This window comes from Macaca nemestrina, chromosome 1 (genome assembly GCF_043159975.1).
Source record: "Macaca nemestrina isolate mMacNem1 chromosome 1, mMacNem.hap1, whole genome shotgun sequence".
Classification (NCBI taxonomy): domain Eukaryota; kingdom Metazoa; phylum Chordata; class Mammalia; order Primates; family Cercopithecidae; genus Macaca; species Macaca nemestrina.
The window spans coordinates 159,227,869-159,248,666 of NC_092125.1; the positions used below are offsets into that span (position 1 = coordinate 159,227,869).

The window sequence follows — 20,798 nt, forward strand, 5'->3', positions numbered from 1 at the left end:
TTATTTAGGATAAAAATACCTGTTCAAGTCACGATGTATAATTGGCTGTGTCAGGTTGTGAAGGTATTCCATGCCTTTGGCAACATCTACTGCAATAATTAATTTAGACTGCAAATCAAGAATCCTACAATTTAAAAATAGATTTAACAAAGACGAAATGGTCAAAACGAATACCAAAAAAGCAAATGATGTGTGAGAGTTGTTATTTTGTATAATCTTAACCATTTTTTCTTTCTTGAGGGTTAAGCTAGAAATTCAACAAATCTGAAAAAATAGCTTTCCTACATCAGAAAATGCTTAATTATGAATCAGTTAAGATACACGGTATCTCTTGTTTAAGATATTATACTTGGTTTTATAATTTATTTATAATACTATACTTAATTTCTTTGTAATATTGTAAAATGAAATCCATTTTAATCACTGAATGAAACTACATTCTAATTACTATATGCATAAACTCAGGAAGTGAATTCATATTGGATTTGTGCAAGATCACTTTTTTAAACTTTATTTTATTCTGAGCTTACATATATCTTCTTTATCAGTATTTCAAATTTAGCCTAATTATTTTAAGTTCCAGTTTCCAATTTAAATTCCTTAAATTTGTTATCTTCAACTGAATTTCTGTTAAGAAAGCACAGAGTATTTCTATTCATTGAAAGATAATTATTAGGCATAAATTATTAGCAATATTAAAAATGCCACACTTGCTAGCAGCACTCAGATTTCAAAAGGTGAAGGCTCATCCAATGAAAAAGCCTCTGAAGTATTGCAAGAGTAATTCCAAAATTCTAATGGTATGTCCAAGGATAAATCAGAACAAAAGACCCATACCTTTTCTGCTCATGAAGGAGGGAGAACAGAGAACCCCCTGATATGTATTGAGTGACAATGGCAAACTGGCTGGGATCATTCAAGCAAGCGCCCACAAACTGAATTACACAGGGATGATTGAGCTGGCAGAGAATGGACACCTCTCGGCAAAACATATCCACATCTGACTTGGAGCAGTAGGTATTGGCTCGATAACTGGAAATGGCAGCAACAGAAAATTCTCAGTAAACAGATGGATCCAAACAAGGGGCTTGCCATGCATATGCTTTTCAAAGGTCACAATTTCACCTGGATGCTAATTTTTTTTCATTTGCTTGCTTACCGTTTTATAGCCACTATTTTATTTCTGCATCGTCCTTTATATACTTTCCCAAAAGAACCTACAATTGTTTAAAATAAATAAATAAACACATATTAACTTGAACTCATTCAACTAAACCAGACCTTTATTTTTTTTTAAGTTACCTGAGCCGATAATCTCATGGAACTCAATTTCTGAGAGCTGAAGATGGAAATGTGAAGGCAATCCTGCTCTTAGGAGGAGAATATCTGCCTTCTCTGCAAATAGAAATTGTCATTTTATTTTTTAAGGTGAAAAGCTCACATGTGGATGTGTATACACATGCATATATATGTTTAACTAAAAACATAATTTCCTAATAACATCTAATTTTAAATTTTCCAACTGTAATTGACTATTTGAAGATGCTAAAACCTTAACCAAAATGATCCCTGCCCCGCTGCATTAAAATCACGTTAGTTCTACGTCTTGATTACTCACTCCTTGTTACCAGCGCTCAGGGTTTATTCCTGATCTGATCACCAACCAGCTTGCCTGCATGACATGGCAACCCTGGAGTCCAGTCCATATCACATTATGAGAAAGGTTCTGATCTGGTAACTCTCTTCAGTCTATTCCAATAGGCTTAGCCAAATATCCATAAACTAATCTCAAAGGGATGCCAATTAAATGACAGGAAATAAGCCTATGAATTATTCTAGGAAACACTAAGAAAAAAAATACTGTTAAAAGACTTTAAATTCCAAATAGTTAAATATATGTTTACATTCGAATCAAAGTTTTACTTTCCTGGTCCAATGTTATTCATCTCTGTGTGAAGCATACATTCAAAAAAGGTTCCAAAATATTACTTATTGGGGATATTTTGAAAAATAATATATATTTTTCATACATGTTTTCTAGCCCCAATTCTTCTTAAAGAAATATTAATATTTATAATTCATTTTTATAAAAAACAGAAACATCTAAACAGTTCTGTGAGAATTTGATTTTTCTTTAATAGTCATGTGAAATTTTCACTGTTATTATATCTTCATGCACTGAAAGGAAATAAAAGGTAAGGTTAATTATGAAAAGAATGGTCTGTCGATAATATTTGTTGTGCTTGTAAAATAGTCATCATTTGTAATATGTAAGACAAAATTGAACATTATATTTGAAGCAATAGTTATCCTTAGTAATGAAATATAACAATTGTCCCAGATTTGTAGTACCTTTTGTCATGCTTTTAATCTTCCCCAAGGGGGATGGAACAGACACATAGGAGCCATCTAGAAATTAAATTATATAATAGAGTTGAAAGTAGCAATCAGTTTTTTTCTACATAAAAGTTCAACATTATAAAAATAAGCAGGTGACGAAACCAAGTAAAACTATCGCTTCAGGCCCAAATCTTTCTCTGGATACTGAAATTGTACTGCAAGTGTTTATTTAGAAAGTACATAAAAAGATTTTTCAGAAAATCCAAGTTGTAGCAGACTCTAGCAGATTTGTGTCTGGATATGAGTATTCAGTAATAGATTACTGAAATGGAAAACGACTGATCTCAGCTTATCCAGGCCTTCCTAGTCGTGCACAAGCCTCATAAACATCCAGTCTGGGAAATGTTAAACTTGGAGGAGCTGCAGATTGGTGAGTTAGAAAATAGCTGAAATGGAGGCTTCTTTACGTTCAGCCTCTCCCAGACATAAGGTTACTTAAAATAAATCTAATCTGACATAGGCTATTCCCTCCTTCCTAGCCCCAGAATGATAGTAACAGAAACACAGGTTTACCTTTAGGCACAATATTATACAACAATGAAAACTGAGTAAGAAAAGGGTACCTCCTCCAGGCTGAGAATATTCATTACAGAGCAATTCATCTTGCGGTCTCTTATAATGCTTCAGGAGTGTGACAATGGCATCATTCCCTTTATGAAAAGATACAACGAACAAAGAGTCCTAAATTTTGTTTAAGTTATTCAGTCTACTCTCAAATCCAAAAATTATTGGAAGTAGCTTACAACATAGGACAAATCATGAGAAATAATGTATTGCAATAGAAATTTAGTTCATTCATTCTTCGGTTCAAAATAATTTCTTAAGACTACCATATGCGAAGCACTATGTCAGGCACTCTACTGGGTACAGGTACTGGTGACGCAGTGAACAAAGTGACTATGGTCTTACCCTTAAGAAGCTTACAACGTAGTTGAACAAATAATCGGCAAAATGATGAGAATTTCTAAATAAGGCAATACTAAGTACTATGGGAGTATATAATAAGGGCACGATTGAAAGGGCAAAAAGTACATGTCGTAACCAGGAAAGAGAGATGTATTTGCTGTGATTGAGCAGTACATTTGATTCAGAATTGCAGTATTAGGATAATTTACATAGGTTTTCAGAGACAGCTGGCTGCCTGCCAATAGTTGTACTCCTCTTTCACAGGGTGATTTTGTCACTGGGAATGACTGCCCACCCAGTGACATTTTCCTATGTATCTTGCATCCAACTGTGGCTTTGTGACATATTTTCATGAAGGGAATATGAGCAAAAGTGAAGTAACCTCCAGGTCTGTGCCTTAAGAAACAAGTGAGCCTTCTCTACTCTTCCCATTTGCTGGCTAGATGCAGAAGGCTCCGAGGCTCTGAGGGTTGAAGAAAGCCATCCAGGTGGGCAGAAATGCCCACCCTGGAGTCCTATATGAGAAATACTTTTCTATTATAACACCACCAACATTCTAGGGTTTACTAGTTACACTAGGGGCTTATTATTGTGAAGGATAAAAAATGTCAAATGATCCTCTGAGTAATGCAATGTTTTTCAATAAAATTAAACTTCGATACTGTTTTAATGCATTCACTACAAAAATAATCTATGAAGCAAATTTACAAAAGAGAAAAACAGCCAACCTTAAAGATCTTGCCACAGGATTTGTGAAATACAACAGAGCTCATTGTAAAACTGGCAGACTTAAGGAATTGAAAAAGCATAAATACTTATCCATCACAAAGGATCTGTAGTTAACATGAATTAAGCATATACCTAGCTTATATAGAGAGTATATGCTGAGATTTGCTTTCCTTTCAAATTTTCCCTTCCCCAAAAACTTTAAATGAACAGTGCATTCAAGATTATGAGGTGGAAAAATTATGGTATTTATAAGCACGAAAAGCTTTTCCACAGGCAACAAGGCTAAGATTCTTCGAGAGAGAAAAAAAAAAAAGAAAAAAAATGCATTGTGATTACAATTGCTAAAACAGGTAGCAAAACTTAAATCTACATAGTTGAAAAACTAGTGTCCATATTCTTAATCCTCTCCAGCTTTCTATTCATGACTGGTGGATCTCCAATTTTCTCAAATCATAGACATAAGTTATAATGAAATAATGTGGGAGGCAGTCCCATTGGCATTCTTTCTTTGAACCGTAGTGAGCTCACAATCAGGGAAACCTTAAGATATTAAGGACATTAGCCAACAAACACATTTCTACAGGAAGCACCTAATAGGCAGAGAGAATAGATAATGTAGTAGTCCCAAGATGGGAGCAAACATACCATGTTTAGAGAATGAAAGAAGGCCAGTGTGGCTTCACAAGCAAGGATGAGAGTGGTATCAGATTTGGTTGGAGAGGTAGCCAAGTGTACTTCACGTGGACTAGTGCTTCTCAAACTTTTTACTATGTATAAGAATCACTTGGAGTGCAAGTTCAAACTGATTCCTGAGCCCCATCCCAATAGATTACGATTGAAAAAGTCTGTAGTAGGGGCTGAGTGTTGCATTTCTAACAAGGTCCCAGGTGATGCTCATCAGCAATCTGCACTTTGACTATGACTGATGTAGAGCTTTACAGGTAAGGATAAGGAAATCAGATTTTCGTGTCGTGTAGGCAAGATGGGGAGCTGCTGAAGCATTTTAATTAGTTAAAGGATGTGATTTGTTTTACTTTTTAAAAAGATCCTCATCTACAGGTTAGAAATGATAATCCACCCTTGTAAGATTGTTTTAAAAATTACCTAAGATGATGTATGTAATATGCCTTACAGTTCTAACACATCAATGTGCCTTTTGGGTCTTGTCACTGCTTTTTCACTTTACTTTTTGCCCCAAGAATTGTAGGTGAACTTGGAAACTCCTTTTTGGAACTTCAGATGAATCTTCTAAATACCAGTCTATTCATTTTCTATTGCTGCTATTGCCAGTTATGAAAAACATAGTGACTTGAACAACACAAATTTATTATAATTCAGGAGGTCAAAAGTCCAACATGGTTTTCTCTGAGCTGAAATCAAGGTGTCAGCAGGACTGCATTTCTTTCTAGAGGCCTTAGGAGATAATTGGTTTCCTTGACTTTTCCAAGTTTTAGAGGCCACCCACATTCCTTGGCTTGTAGCCCCCTTCCTATAGCTTCAAAGCCAGCAATGGTTGGCTTAGTCCTCATATCATATTACTCTGACCTCTGCTTCTGCCCCCCTTTTCCATATTACAATGAGCCCACTAGGATAATCCAGGATAATCTATCTCTTAAAGTCAGCTAAATAACAACCTTGATTCTTCCCTATGTAAGGCAGCCTACTTACAGTTCCAATGAACAGGACCTAAACATTTTTGGCGGGGGGCATTACTCTACCTCCTTGATTTTTCCCCATGTGAGGTAGCCTGCTTACAGTTCCAGTGAACAGGAACTGAACATCTTTGAGGCGGCATTACTCTACCTACTACATCCAGTTTCATGAAGATTTCAGTGTGCCTGTGTCTTGCTTGTGTGTTGGTACTGCCTGCTGTTGAGCGTTTCCTTTTCTTGCTTTGGTGGCCATTTTAACCTCAGGATAAAAGTAGTTCTACAGACCAGAAATTCCTTTGGAATTAAAATTTGGCCGACTGCCTTGACTCACACCCCATTGTTTTGTGAGGCTGAGATGGGGGGATTGTTTGAGACCAGGAGTTGACTGGGCAACATAGCATGACCCCTATTTCTAAACAAAATTTTTTTTAAATTAGTGGGACATGGTAGCATCTGCCCGTAGTCCCAGCTACTGGGGAGACTGAGGTGGGAAAATCTCTTGAATCCAAGAGTTCAGGATTGTAGCAAGCTATGATCACACCATTGCACTCTAGCCTGGGCTAGACCTGGGTGAGACCCTGTCTCTAAAATAATAGTAATAATAATAATAATAATACCCCTCATCTGTTCCTTCCTAGATTCACAGAGTCTAAGGTTGTTTTTTTTTTGTTTGTTTGCTTGTTTGTTTTCCTCCCTTCACACTCTTTGATCCCACATTAATAGGACCTATAGTGCTTTTGGAATCTTCCTTTTACTTAGTTTGGTCTTCAAGCATTTGGGCCTAGGAAAAACACAAAAACAAAAACTTTTTCTTATTTTTGTTTTTCCTAGGAGAGACTTCTTGGCGGAATAAAAACAACCCAAACCCCTAGCATTTACTCAAGCATAACAAAGCTTAATTCACAGAGCCCACCTTCCAGTCTATCTCAGCCCCTCTATAGAACTGACATCAGCTAACAGACGAGAGGGCCTCATGCTTTCCCCAGTGAAGCAGAAAGTTGCATCCTGAATCCTGAGTGCCTGTGTGAGTTAGTGATCACACCCTTGATGTTACCTTTCATTTCAACAGCTCTCTTGGCTCCACTTGCTCTGAGCAGTTTTCATTTCCTGCCAGCACAGTGGCACAATTTGCTGGCATTTTCTTTGGAATGCTTTTCATCAAGAGCCTAATGAGTGCCTGGGTTCTGGCTGATGATAAGCATGAGGCTGCCAGGGAAATGCCAAGAGGCCCCCTCAGCTCTGGAAGGCATCTCCGCCTGATTTCCCACCTCCTGCTAACTGTGGGCTAAGGCACCCACGTATAGGAAATTTTCCATGACTAGAACTGCTCAGACAAGCCACTAAAGTACATGCAAAGAAACCCGAAACCCCCTAAAGCCCAGCTTCTGGACACTTGGCCACAAGGAGTTAAGCAGAAAAATAAACCTTAATGGAGCTCACTAAATGGACTTGTTAAGCCAAACTCTCGATAATGGATACACCCAGATAACCAAGGCACACTAATGGAATACCTCCAGAGATAATCAAACTTCCACTAATTAAATAAAATGTTTTCCTATATCTAAGAATTTACTATCTACACCCAAGCATTTTACCAAAATAGAAGGTTGCTATGTTATTAGCCTAATGCAGCTCTAATGATGATCTGCGCTTTCCGGGTATTATTCACTGGAGCACCTGAGGGTTTTGGCAAATGTGATTCCTCTCCCAGCTTGAAATCTCTTTCATTTCCTGCTCCTCACTCTTCCAGTCCTGTGTGTATTCTCCAAATTCAGTCCTTTCCTTTTAATTTGTCTGCTTGTGTTCCTTTACTTCTTATATTTTGTGTGATTTCTCCCCTTCTTAAATCTTCTTTGCTTTCAACTTTCTTAATAGTTATTTTAAAACCTAGATTTTGTTTAAGATGACAAGTCAATCCAAGAGACTGTTACAAAGACGGTTTAATATCTACATCATGGTCATATATACAACAGATGCTTTACAATTATTTAAGAAGGGAAGTACGATTTATCTCCCTATGAGGTTGTCTATCTGTCCCCCACAATTTTAACTTAAAAACAATGAAAGCTGATTCTAACCTCTTGCTATGAGAATATTTTAAGAACTAGATCTGGAGATTAGTGGTAAATGATACCAGTACTAAGATCTCCATGATATGGTGACCCAGAGGCCCTTTGGGTTCATGGCTATGTAGAGAACATGGAGATTCAGTCTCAGTTACAGAAGGAATTCTCATTGACCTCATGTCTCACATGCCCAGGTCATCAAAGGAGCAGCCTGGGCCTTGCCTTATACTTGGCTCAAATAATGAAACTTTCACAGCAATGATAAATTTGAGGCTTTGTTCAATATTTTAATATATCCCCTTCCCATTATGTTAAAAACTAGTTCTCCAGAAGCATTGAAAAGTGGAATCAGAGGGTAGCTTTGGACATTTGTCCTTCAATGGCTCATCTTCCTCCTGACCACCCTGGTCCCATACACTGTTCATTATTAGATCAGATGCAACAAAAATTTCTGACTTGCTACATCTTCTCATCACTTAAACATGAAAGATGTCCTAATTTTATATCACAGAGAGGGAACTCACATCACCTTTGACCCATTACTCTTGTCCCTTAATCAGCAGCCCCAGTAAGGATGTCACTAGTCCTTTACCTTAAGAGAAGAATCCACAGGCATGAAGAATGCTTTTGCCAAGATATTTTTATATCCAAACTAAATTATTTAGCTATCCTTTCTTTTTCTCTTTTTCTCATTCTGCCTTCCTTTCTGTTTTCTTTTCTTCTTCAAATATTCATTGTGCACCTATGAGGGGCCAGCTCCAATAACGTCTTCCCAGAGAGGCCTTCCCCTTCCATGATTACTCAATTTTAGATAGTATCCTTGAATTTTGTGTTCACCATTGCATTTCCTTTTTATTTTATTCATAGCACTTATTGTTAACCCATATTTTCTATTTGTTTTCTTGCTTGCAGCCTGTGTCTTCAAGTTAGAAATGCAAACTTTCTAAAATCAGGGAGATATTATCTGTTTTACTGCTCCTAGCACAGTGTCTATCACACGTTAGGTTGGCAATAAATTTTTGTTGCACAAATGAATGGTACTAGGTATGAGAGAGAGGGTTGAAGTAGAAATATTATTTACTCTTATATTCAATGCTATCTAGTGTAAAAAATATATAAATATGATTTCACTCAAATTTTATTTAGCCAAGCTCTAGGAATAAAAGGTACAAAATGTGAACATGTATAATGGTGACTCTTACAACAGTCTGGAAGAATCAGGAGAGTTGAGACTGTCTTTCAAGCTCAACTTGAAAGATGAGGACAAACTGATTAAGCAAAAAGGTAGGAGAAAAACATTCCAGCCAGAATAAAATTTTGCAGTTCCAATGCATGGAAAGAGGAGCTTTAGAACATTCTTTAAAATATTTTGCCTATTTATTTGAATATTAGGATTGTGCGGTTAATAAGGAACCTATGATAATTACAGAAATAGTTACAGAGACAACAGAAAAGTGGTAGTTAGTATTTCTTAGAATATCAACTCACCAGATGCCATGTAGTACAACATGGAAAAGAATGTTATGTCTAAAATATTTTCCTCCTGTCTTTCTTATTGATTTCAACAAGCATGTATTGAACATCTATTAGGAGTCATCCACTGAATTCAAATTTTTGGAAGACAATGAATTAATGGCCCAAATGCTTGCTCTCAAGAAGTTTACAATTTGGTAAGAGGAGAGAGTGTTTCAGTTTAAAGTGGTAAACACAGAGATAGAGATGTGCACATAACAAAATAACATATAAAGAAAGGATGTGTGTGCTAGACTGGAATGTCAGGGAAGACTTTCTAGAAATCTTCAATAAGACTAGGAGACTTCCATAAACTAAGTCTTGAAGACCAAGTGGTAATCATAAATTTAAAGAATGGGGTGACATGGGGAAGACAGAGAGGATATAAAAGCAGATTGGACTGTCATGAGAAAAGTCTTGGAAACATGAAATAACATGATATGTGTAGAGATGATGAGCAGTTTTATACTATTCCTATTAAGTGAATTGACACTGGCTCACAGGGCTAATTATGTGGATTTCATAAGTTAATATATGTGAAGTATTTAGAACATGCATGACAGAGAGTGAACACTGAGTGAATGTTGGTGATCTAGTGAGTATGATGATGGTTGTGGCATCTGGGGTTGCCCATGTAACAGGAGTAAGAGGATGTGAGGTTCAAGAGGCAAGAAGTACACAAGACGATAAAGTCTCTGTATGTTATGATATCAAGCTGAGACTTTTTCTTATGGGTGACAGTATATCAGAGAAAAGTTTTAGACTGGGGAATAATATGGCCTTATTTGCACCTTGAATATATCTCTGTCTACAGTTCGAAAATTTTAAAATGCTGAGGACAAAAAGGGCAGTTATGAGGTTATTAAAATGGATTAGAAAAAGTATTATGACGATCTGAACTAAAATAGTGATAGTAAAAAAAAGAAAAAAGGATGGATTAAAAATGTACTTATTAAACAAAATAAAGAAGACTTTTTGATTGAAGGGATAGGATGTGTGCTGGGAGGAGAAGTTGAGGAGGAAAAGGTAATCAAGCATCATTCAAGATTTCTGACCTAAGTGACAAAGTGGATGGTAATACCATTAAATGGCTGATTGAATAAAGGATACATAGTAGAAGAAACAGAATCATGAGGACAAAAAAAATGTTAAGTTCAATGTTGAACTTGTTGAGTTTTGCAGGGTCCTCAGATATCCAAGCAAAGAAATCAAGCAGTCAGTTGGTGTGGTAGTTTGAAAATATGATAACAAATTCTCTGACATTCCTCCTTGACCGTGGAGAAAAACCCTGCTGTAGGAAAGAGGCTTGCAAATTTGTGCTATAGTTTTAAAATATTGTTTTATATATTTGCATGCAACTACGCACATTAGAATAATGTCTTTGGATTACTTTCATAATATTTTGATTAGTTATTTTCAAAATCTCCTTTATTTTGCTTCAGTTCTGAGGCTTAAAATTAATGGTATAACTTGAGCCATAAATAAGAAATACCAATATAACAAAACACACACTTTTATATATGCAGGGATTGTCCAGAGGCGTTTGGCAAGAATATAAGCCCTTCATTAGAGGGTTTATAGTGGATGCCTATTATCCTAATACATCATAATTTCTAACTGTACACTAAAGCATGTTATAAATTAGGAAAGACCATGAAGTTTGGGAGTTAGGTGGATTCGATTGAATCTCTGCTCTGCATTTACCAATAATAGTTACTGCCATTCTTATTGAGACTCTGTTATGTGCCAAGCACTTAAATCTCATCCTTAAACCTCATCAGAATTCTGTAAAGTGGTTATTAATATCCTCATTTTGAATTTGAGTGTAAATGCTGAAAGAGGTTAAAGAACTTGCCTAAGGTCATTAAATAATAAGGATGGAGTTTTGGCTTAGATCTAATTTTACAGTGTGTTGGTAAGAGCTTGAATTCTACAATAAGACAGACCCCCTATTTGGTATTGACGCTGTACTCAACAACTGCATGAGTTGGGCAAGTGTGACTCAACAGCCCTAGGTCTTAATCTCTTTATCTGTAAAACAAAGATAATAACAATTTAAAGGGTTACTTTGATTAAATTATATATACGTATACATGCATATGTAACAGATACTCAATGAACGTAAGTTCTCTTTTACTATCCATTTTAAGTATGTGAATTCTTACATTATTATATTTCAAAAAACATTTTTGTGAGTTATCTCCCTGCAATGATGAAGGTTCTTTCCATTCTAATGACAGTTGAGATTATTTTACTTATTTTTTAAAAGAGAGCAGCTAAACATGTAAGAAAATAACCAGTATACAAAAACAAAAATTCACACATAGATTCCTTACCCCAATCCACTCTTGCACACCGAACTAGTATCACTAAACTAAGTAACTAAACTTGAAATAGATAGGAATTCAATACAGAAAAAGCCTGGGAGTTCATAATCCATTGGTGAAAATTTATCAAATAATGTAATGTATCTCTCTCTTCTTACTTGTACTCCTCTCCCACCCTCATCTCTCAGTTATTTTTTTACTGTCTAAAAACTGTAGAAACTCATTACTGTAAGATTTCATTACTTTAAGAGAATACACTATAGTATGTTTACTACAAATAATTCACACAATACTACACTTGTCAAAAGGAATGAACAAAGTATATATCATGGTAGAGGAGCCTTGATTTTTATTGTTTTTGCTCACTTATTCACTAATTCTCCACCTCCAGCTTCTTGTCACTGTGAATTAGGCACCTTTGCCATATACAAATATTGTATTCTGGGTAATTAGATATTGTGATAGGAGCCTCTGTGTATTACTTTAACTGGTGTCAGTACTGAAGTGAATAAGAAGTTTTTAGTTCTGTTTTAGTTTGGGTTATTTTCTGACCCTAAACAGCCTGATATAAAGGAGTGCTTTTCTTTGTCAAAGGCAGCCTTTTCAAATCTAACTGCCAAACACACTATTGAGCTATGTGTTCAATTCTAATTGGCTGAGATCTTTTCAATTTGGCAGTTTCATCTTTAATGCAATGGATGTAAGATTATGTGTAGGTCTTTTCAATGGGTTTTCCATACTAGTGATTAGGGCAGAGGATTTGAACATAATCAGGCTGCTGGCTATTTCTTCTGACCAATTTAAATTGATTCATACAGGTCCTTTGTACCACAGGGAAAGGGCAGAACAAATCCAAGTGAGTGAGACAGCGATCGCTACACTTGCAGATGGAATAGTAGAAACGAAGAAGGGGGGAGATGGGGAGGGGAAACACTCTAAATACTGTAAAATTGGAGCTCTAAGCAGTCTGGCAGATAAATATTGAAACTTAAACAGTAGGCTTCTGTGTAGGATGAAGGTCACCAGGAAAATTATTTTCAAGATTGATTTTGATATATTTAGGTTAGAAGAGCTATGCAAATAGAAAGCATTCTTTATATCTGATTCCACAGGGAACCATAGTGAGTAAACCCTTTTCTGAAAATATTCCAAAAGAGTATATATAACTCTTCCAGAACTCCAAATCACACTTCAATGTGCCATATCCGAATAGCAGAAAGAAGGTCAGCTAAAATTTAGCTTGAGTCAGGTGAAAACTTTGGCTTAAAGCCATTCAGACAGAGACGGGTGCTGCTGAGAAAGACTCCACAGTTTTCTGTTAAGACATTAGACTAGGATGGACTATTTAAATTGAATGTATCCAAAAGTACACCTATTCAAATAGATACCCTTGATTGTGAAGCTCCCTTCTTGTTTATCTCTCCCGGGATAGGATAGGGTACATGGTAAACCACAATGGGGCTATTCTTACATCAACTAAAGTTTTAGTCCTTCCTCAACTTTACCTTGAAATTGCTCAGGGAACTCCTTAGTATGCCATATCAATTAATATAGTAATTCCCTCTCCAAGGAGACAGGGAAGCATTTTTTGTTTCAAAGGATACAGGGACAGGTGCACTGCTGACAATATTAACAAGGCCACTTCAATTCTCCCTGAACACATGAAAACAATGCAACATTTTTTTAGGAAGAGAAAAATAACAACAATTTCATTTTGTCATTTGACTTGCTTTGCCCTAGAACATATGCAAAACATCCATCTGTCTTCTGAGCAAGAACATTCAATTTGTTAAAATTCATAGTAATAATGGAACGCAACACTGATGCCTGGCACATTAGTTTGAACAAATATGGTGACAAATACAGCATATGTTGCAGAGGCCAGTGGGCAAGTCTTCTAAGCTAAAGGATCTTTGTTGACATTTCATAGGAAATCTTAGAAGCTTACACAATGATTCATTGTTTCATAAAAGTGTGGAATTCCACGAAAAATAAAAGTAAAGCCAGTTTTCGACTATCACTCTCAATCAACTAAAAACAAACAAAGCCAACCCCTGTGAAGAGATAGCTGCAGCAGCAATATCTGAGCTGCCTTCCGGAAGACTAATGCTTTGTAAACAGTCTTACACTGAAGCTCACATTTCTTGAGAGACACTGTCTAAGAATCACTTGAATAAATGCAGTGTGTTGAGGAGATAGAATTTAGTAAGGCCTCCTGAGATTTCAGAACATTTAAAATTTTCCAATTGATATTTAGATATGGAGCTACCTATATTTTTTAATACAAAGTACAACACCTTTATATCTAATAGAAATGCAACCATATGTTCAATGAAAGACATATATCTAGGTATATGAATGTTCATAACACAATACTCTTAATAGCACCAAATTGAAAATTATCCAAATGCTCATGAACAGTAGAATGAATTTAAAAAGTTGTGATATAGTCACAAAACATTATACTATACAACATAAGAATGAACAATCTATAACTGCCTACAACAATGTGAATGAATCCCACATATTGTTGGCTGAGAAAAGCCAGACACAAAGAAGTACATACCATAGCATTTCATTTATATAAAGTGCAGAAAGTGGCAAAACAACTATGCCACAAGAAGGCACGGTAACTTCCTTAGGGGAGTGATTGGAAGAGAATGTCAATGGGGCTGTTAGGGGATTTGTTATGTTCAGTTTCTTCATTTGGGTGCTGGGTGAGTTCAATCTGTGAAATTCATTGAGCTATACAGTTATAATACGTGCAAAGGTGTATGTGTTTGTATTTATACAATATTCAAATAAAAAGCAAACTAAGCCCACCAAAACACAGCAGGCCTATATCTAACTCATAACTTAATATTCTATGTCTGCTCACTTGTCTTTATTAAAGTAACTCCCATATTGTTTTTCTACTAGCAGTCTTCAGACCTGTACATTTTTCCTTCTCCTTGTCTATACACTTACTGCATGCTTACAACAGCCCCTCATTTTCATTCATCAGACTATATTTCTTCTTTCATTGATGGACTTTCATGTCTCACTTTATTTATTTATTTATTTATTTATTTATTTTTGAGACGGAATCTCGCCCTCTTGCCAGGCTGAAGTGCAATAGCGTGATCTCAGCTCACTGCAACTTCTGCCTCCAGCGTTCAAATGATTCTCCTGCCTCAGCCTCCAGAGTAGCTGAGATTGCAAGCATCCACCATTGCACCCAACTAAGTTTTGTATTTTTAGTAGAGATGGGGTTTCACCATGTTGGCCAGGCTGGTCTCGAACTCCTGACCTCGTGATCTGCCCACCTTGGCCTCCCAAAGTGCTGGGATTACAGGCGTGAGCCACCGTGCCTGGCCCATATCCCACTTTAGTCAGAAAACCTTTTAAATCAACTTGGTAGGCTAGGAAATCTTATAGCTTAATAATTGCTATTTTCAGTACAATCTTTTAGGATTCTAGTATTTAAAAAGATAACTATGTTTCTTTACATATTTTTAATATCGTAAAAAGACAATGCAGTCATCAAAAGTTAAAATAACAACTAAAATGTGACTTTAAAATCTGGTATATTTTTAAAAGTATTCAATTATAACCTGTAATTTCAAAGACAATATATACTCTTTCATAAAAGACTATGTATTCTTTCATAAAAATCGAAACTCCTTAGGAGTGTATGTGTATATGGAGAACTCGCTTATGAGGCAAATATATCTCAATAACAATTACAAAGATGCTTTTCACCATCTGAATGTCTTTGGTTACTTCTCCTTTGAAATGATGAATTTGTTATCAATCATCTTTATTTCAGAGTTACTACTACTACACTACTATCACACTAAAATAGCAATTAGTATTTATTTTGTGTCAGCCACTGTTTTAAGCAATTTGCGTATATTATCTCATTTAATCCTTACAATCTTATGAAGTAGAAGTTATAATCCTTATTTTTCAGATGAAGAAAATGGAGCTCAGAAATATTAAATAATTTGCACAAGGTCAAATAATATGGCTTGATTTAAATCCAGTTGTTCTCATACCAGATCTCAAGTTTTCACCACTTTGAGCTCAGATAAGTTTCTACTTAAGCAAATAAGTTTATATTCAAATAAGTTTACACTTGGCTCCGTCACATTTTTCTAGCACAGGCATTGTCAGCAGGGTTAGATCTGACAAATATTTCTTTTTTCCCCCATTGTACTCACTTCTTTCTTATAAATTTGAAACCACATCAAAATTCCCCCATATAAGAAATAAAGATTAGCTCTGAGCCCACTCTACTATCATTAGCCATCACAATTTTGTTTCTCTGGTACTTAGAAATGTGACTATTCCCTTTCAAAGTGCCAATACTGAGAATGCCTTTGGCTCATCTGCAGCCTAGGAGTTGCCTTCTCTGATTACAGTGTATTGGACTCTTTGATCCAAGGCCCCAGAAACTCAAGTAAAATCTACAGAAGAAATGAGAGTGTTCAAGTCATGCAAGCAAAGTAATTATTGATGCACTGACATAATCTATGCACACAGTTCAATGTATCACTATAGAGACACGATGATTAAAAATATACCTTTTTCATAAGCCCACATCAAACATGTCTGCTCATCTTTTTCACCACTAGACCTGCTGGGATCACAAGCCACTAGATTCATATCAGCTCCATTATCCAGTAAGAACTGAACCAGGCGAATGTGACCGTGGTAGCAAGCAGAGTGTAATCCTGTAACAGAAAAGAATTGAAAGAACAAAAGGAGAAAAAAGAAAAACTGCACCCCAAATTTTCAAAAGACAGTTATCACCACATAATAGCATTATTTCCAAAGGTATGAAGTAAGGATTGATTTCTTTGATAAAGAACTCATTTTATTATTGACCAAAAGAGACATTACTTTAAGCAAAACGGGTATTCTATTGTACTCAGTCTTCTATAGAGACTGTCTTTTCCTCAGTACAATTATAGTATTTCTACATCCACCGTAATTACCAAGAACAAGTGTTAGCATCTTTCCACAAGTAAAAGAACAAAGACCTGACACAGGTTTTTTTTGTTTTGTTTTGTTTTGTTTTGTTTTTGATCACCAAATCAAGGGCAGAGCAGTGTGATCAGTCTGTCCCTAGTGCAGGTCATAAGAGGATGCATTGACTGCAAATAATTTAACACAATAATAAAATTGACCAAGTCAGTCTGCTTTTCATTATTATCAGTCATTATCAATTATAAATGATGCCAGTTGATAAAATATCCTTTCCCACTGGAGTTGAGCACTCCCAATGCCCCCACATCCCTTTGCATACCGTTATTCTTAATCATTGACAAGCATCTAGAACTAGTGATGTTTTCATCACAGTCTTACCAGTGTGCCCATCCCTTCCTTGGTGGTTGATGTTTATGACGTTCTGATCAAGAAGAAATTTGACTAGGTCAAGTCTCTTGCCATAGGTACAAGCACTGAAAAAACATAAAACAAGAAAGATAGAAGGCCCTTGTTATGGACTAAATTGTGCCCTCTCCCCTACACCTCAAAAAATCATATGTTGAAGGTATAACCCTCATGACCTGACAATGAGACTGTATTTAGGGATTGTGTCTTTAAAGAGGTACTTAACTTAAAATGGGGTCATTAGGGTGGGCCCCAATTCAATATGACTGACATCCTTATAAGAAGAATCTGGGATGAAGACACAGGTGACATAGACAGAGAGGCAGCCATGTGAAGACACAGCAAGAAGGCAGCCATCTGCAAGCCAAGGGAAGAGGCCTCAGGAGAAGCCAAACCTGTTGACATCTTGATCTTGGACTTCTATCCTCCAGAGCTGTGAGATGATAAATTTCTGTTGCTTAAGCCACCCAGTCTGTGGTATTTCTTTATGGCAGTCCTAACAAAAAAATGTAGCCCTGATTAAGTCAGGCATTCTAGACGCACACATGTATATAAGAGAGCCAAAGAAACAGAGAAGGGAGGAGATGATGAAAAATAAACAAGCACCATCTACAAAGGCTAAATAAAAACGTGGATATACGGTGAGAAAAATTCTAAAGATTCTCACATCTGGATCTTTCAGAAAAGAGCTGTATAAAATTTCCAGTGTTTTTTAATCAAATGTTTTCAGGGATATTAGTTATTTTTCATAAAAGGACATAAGATATAAGAGATCCGTGCATTTTTAGCTGCAGGACCTAGGAATTATTCTGCAGGACAATCAAATTAGAAATTCAGGAGGGTTCTGAGAGTTTTAGTCAAATCCAGGCCACAATCTGAAATTATTCCCGGTAAAACCATCTACTGTCTCTTCAAACACTTCCTTGACCAGAGAGTAAGATCTCAAAGCTTTCATTTTACTGAAGGAGCATTAGTTGTGGACTCAAAATCCAGAATTCTGCCACACACAAACCAGAGGTCCTGGACAAGTTCTTTGACCTCTGTGAGTTTTAGTTTTACCATCTATAAAACAATGATAGACAATACTTTCTCAAGTTGCCAAATTGATGCTGAAATTTCAAGTGAATTAATGCTTATAGAATCACATTACAAATTGTAGAGGACATTTCATTATCAGCTTTTTCCAGTTGTGAGAAAGTATTTGTGGAAAAAGTAATAAATTTCAAGATGCAAGGAAATAAGATTTTTTAAGATAAATTTTGCAAATAGATTTGTTGAAATACTTAGCTGAAATTCTGATTTCTACTGTTTACTGGGAAAGCTAAGATGCATTGAGAAAAAGATTTTGTATGAAATTAACATGCCTAGTAATGACTACTGGATTTAACTTTTTGATTAGTAATTCTCTCATAAATGTTCTTTTCCTGTAGTTTCCCTCATACCTCTGCTTTTGCTATCACTTGTTCACTAACAGTACTGTATATTCAAATCATGAAGAGAGATGAGGTATGTAATAAGTGACTGGAAGGAACTAGCATTGGGCAAAGCCTCAACTAAATAATGGCCAAAGGAAGGGCATAGGGACTTGGTTCTAGAAAAAAGAGGGAGTTCACTGGGTCTTAGCATTTCCTCCTCTGGGGATGGCATTGCCTAAGTCATTTTTCTTTCATGAAATACCATTCATTCTTCATCTGATTAAACTGAATATGAAGTATCCTAATGAACCAAAGGCAGAATTCATTGCTGACCCCTCTGCTTCTTTGTAATTTCAATCTTACAGTGCTTATCACACTGTGATATGGTACTGGATACACCTCTGTTTACCTTGATACCTTACAATAGGGCTATTTTAAGGATGGAAAGAATCCTGTCATCTTAATGTCTCTAGTAGCAGCAATACAAGGTAGGTGTTTAATAACTCTTTCTTGAATTATTGAGTGAATAAAAAAACTACCATCTCAGTGCAATATATCATGTCATTAACTATTTGCATTATAAATACGACCCATAACAGTACACATTTAATATTGATTCATTGCTCTTTTTCAAAGAAACTACTTACAGAAAATGAGTTCTGAATATATGCACATATATATGTATACATATGAGTGTATATATATACATACATACATGCACATATATACATGCACATATATGTGTATATGTGTACATCTATATACACATATATATTTATATATATATATGTGTGTGTATACATATGAAAACCACAAGAGAAATGTGCTGAGTGCTTACTCTGTGCAAAATACTATGATTGTACATAGAAAAATTCGTATTCAGAGTGAATTCCTCATGTAAAAGGAGATTCTTTTATAAATATTTGCTTAAAATTAATACAACAAAAACATTAATCTGTTAACTCTGAGTAGCCACAGGCTTACACAAAATAAAACAATTGGGTATATACTTTCAACTCACTTCACAAATCTTCTCATATAGACAATCTTTTAGAGGTGACAGTCACCCTCTGATTACAGTTGGTTTCAATTTTAGTGCATGAAGTAGCAAAATTATTTGAAAACTAGCCTGAGGTGTCAGCTGTAACAGGCATGACCTAATGGGAAAGAGAATACCAGCAACCAGTACATATCAGTTCTGCCAACTGTCCCCTGCAGGGACAGATTCCACTGAACCGTTTGACTGAAGGTATGATCTAAGGAGTTCTTGCATCTGTTCTGTTACTGAGTGTGTAGAAAACAGACAAAATATTTTGGTACTAGAACATGAAGAAATGTAAAAAGCACAGGATTTAGAATTAGGTAGGCATTTGCAACATTATTTTCTATCCATAAGGAACTTTGGCAAATTACATAGCTTTTCTGATCCTCAATTTTCTCTTCTGTAAAAGAGAGATAATAAATCCAACTTCATAAAACGTTGTGAGGATTAGACGAGATAATGGATGCAAATCATCTGGCATATGGTCACTATTCCATAAACGGTGGTTTTACTTCACCATTTTTTTGACTGAGTCTTTGGCTGACAAGAAAAATCTGGAAATGTATGTGAAATTTGACAGGTTGATGTCTGATGCAGAAGCACAAGCTTAATTTTAGTTTGGTAAGAAAAAAAGAGAGTCTCCTCATTTTTATTATTCATCAATGCAATGCAAAAACTTTATGTGAACAACAAATTAGTCTCAAATACATTTTTAGAGGTTACAAACTAATAAAAAATATGTAATGTGTAGGCAAACGAACTAATTTTCAAGACCTACTAAATACAAATTACTACAAACTATGCTTTTACTGTTATAGCAAAACAGTTACTCATTAAAAATGAAGGCCTTAGATTTTATAAAACATCCACCTTCCTTTTGGGCATTTTAGGGAACTATCGCTCTGACTTATTAGCAACCTTTTCTTTCTTTTCTTTTTCTCTCCTTTTATTTTTGGTTGCAACTTTTCTAATCCCAGCTGTTCCTTCAGTGTGCTTTTCTAGAGCACACCGTAAAGGGCTCTCATGAATTCCTAGAGAAGAGCTAATGCTTTCTTAGGTATTTGAGTGGCCACCCTGACTAGGCTTTTACAGGCTGACAGATGGATGTTTTAGATAGGTAGACACATTTTCACGTAAGGTTTAAGTGGAAAGGAAAAAAGTGTCACATTTAATGCTGATGAATTCTGGTAATGAGATTCTTGTTGGAGGAGGATTATGGGAGCATCCCTTTTTGGCAGCTTTCCATGGAGTGAAGAGGAATAGAAGCAATATGCTTACAGATGTTGATACGCTTGTTGCCTTGGCAACATCAGTCCCTGTCTTTGTGGCTGCTGCCAGGAACGCAGCATCTGGCTTCGGCCCCATCTGTTGTA

At 35.9% G+C, this 20,798-nt stretch overlaps 1 protein-coding gene across 10 annotated transcripts in view; it reads right to left on the reverse strand.

Moving 5' to 3' along the window:
- LOC105482649 (TNNI3 interacting kinase) overlaps nt 1-20,798 on the reverse strand; it is a 290,377-nt gene that overhangs the window by 173,410 nt on the left and 96,169 nt on the right. For all 10 annotated transcript variants that reach the window (XR_011619824.1, XR_011619823.1, XR_011619819.1 and 7 more), the window contains 8 exons: nt 16,942-17,036; nt 16,158-16,307; nt 2,964-3,050; nt 2,353-2,409; nt 1,303-1,395; nt 1,160-1,217; nt 838-1,032; nt 20-124 (listed from right to left, as the gene is read on the reverse strand). Coding sequence is in view for 6 of the 10 variants with exons in the window: in XM_071091117.1 (XP_070947218.1) it covers nt 20-124; nt 838-1,032; nt 1,160-1,217; nt 1,303-1,395; nt 2,353-2,409; nt 2,964-3,050; nt 16,158-16,307; nt 16,942-17,036 (840 nt within the window). In the remaining 4 variants the exon portion in view is untranslated. The remainder of the gene's footprint in view (nt 1-19; nt 125-837; nt 1,033-1,159; nt 1,218-1,302; nt 1,396-2,352; nt 2,410-2,963; nt 3,051-16,157; nt 16,308-16,941; nt 17,037-20,798) is intronic.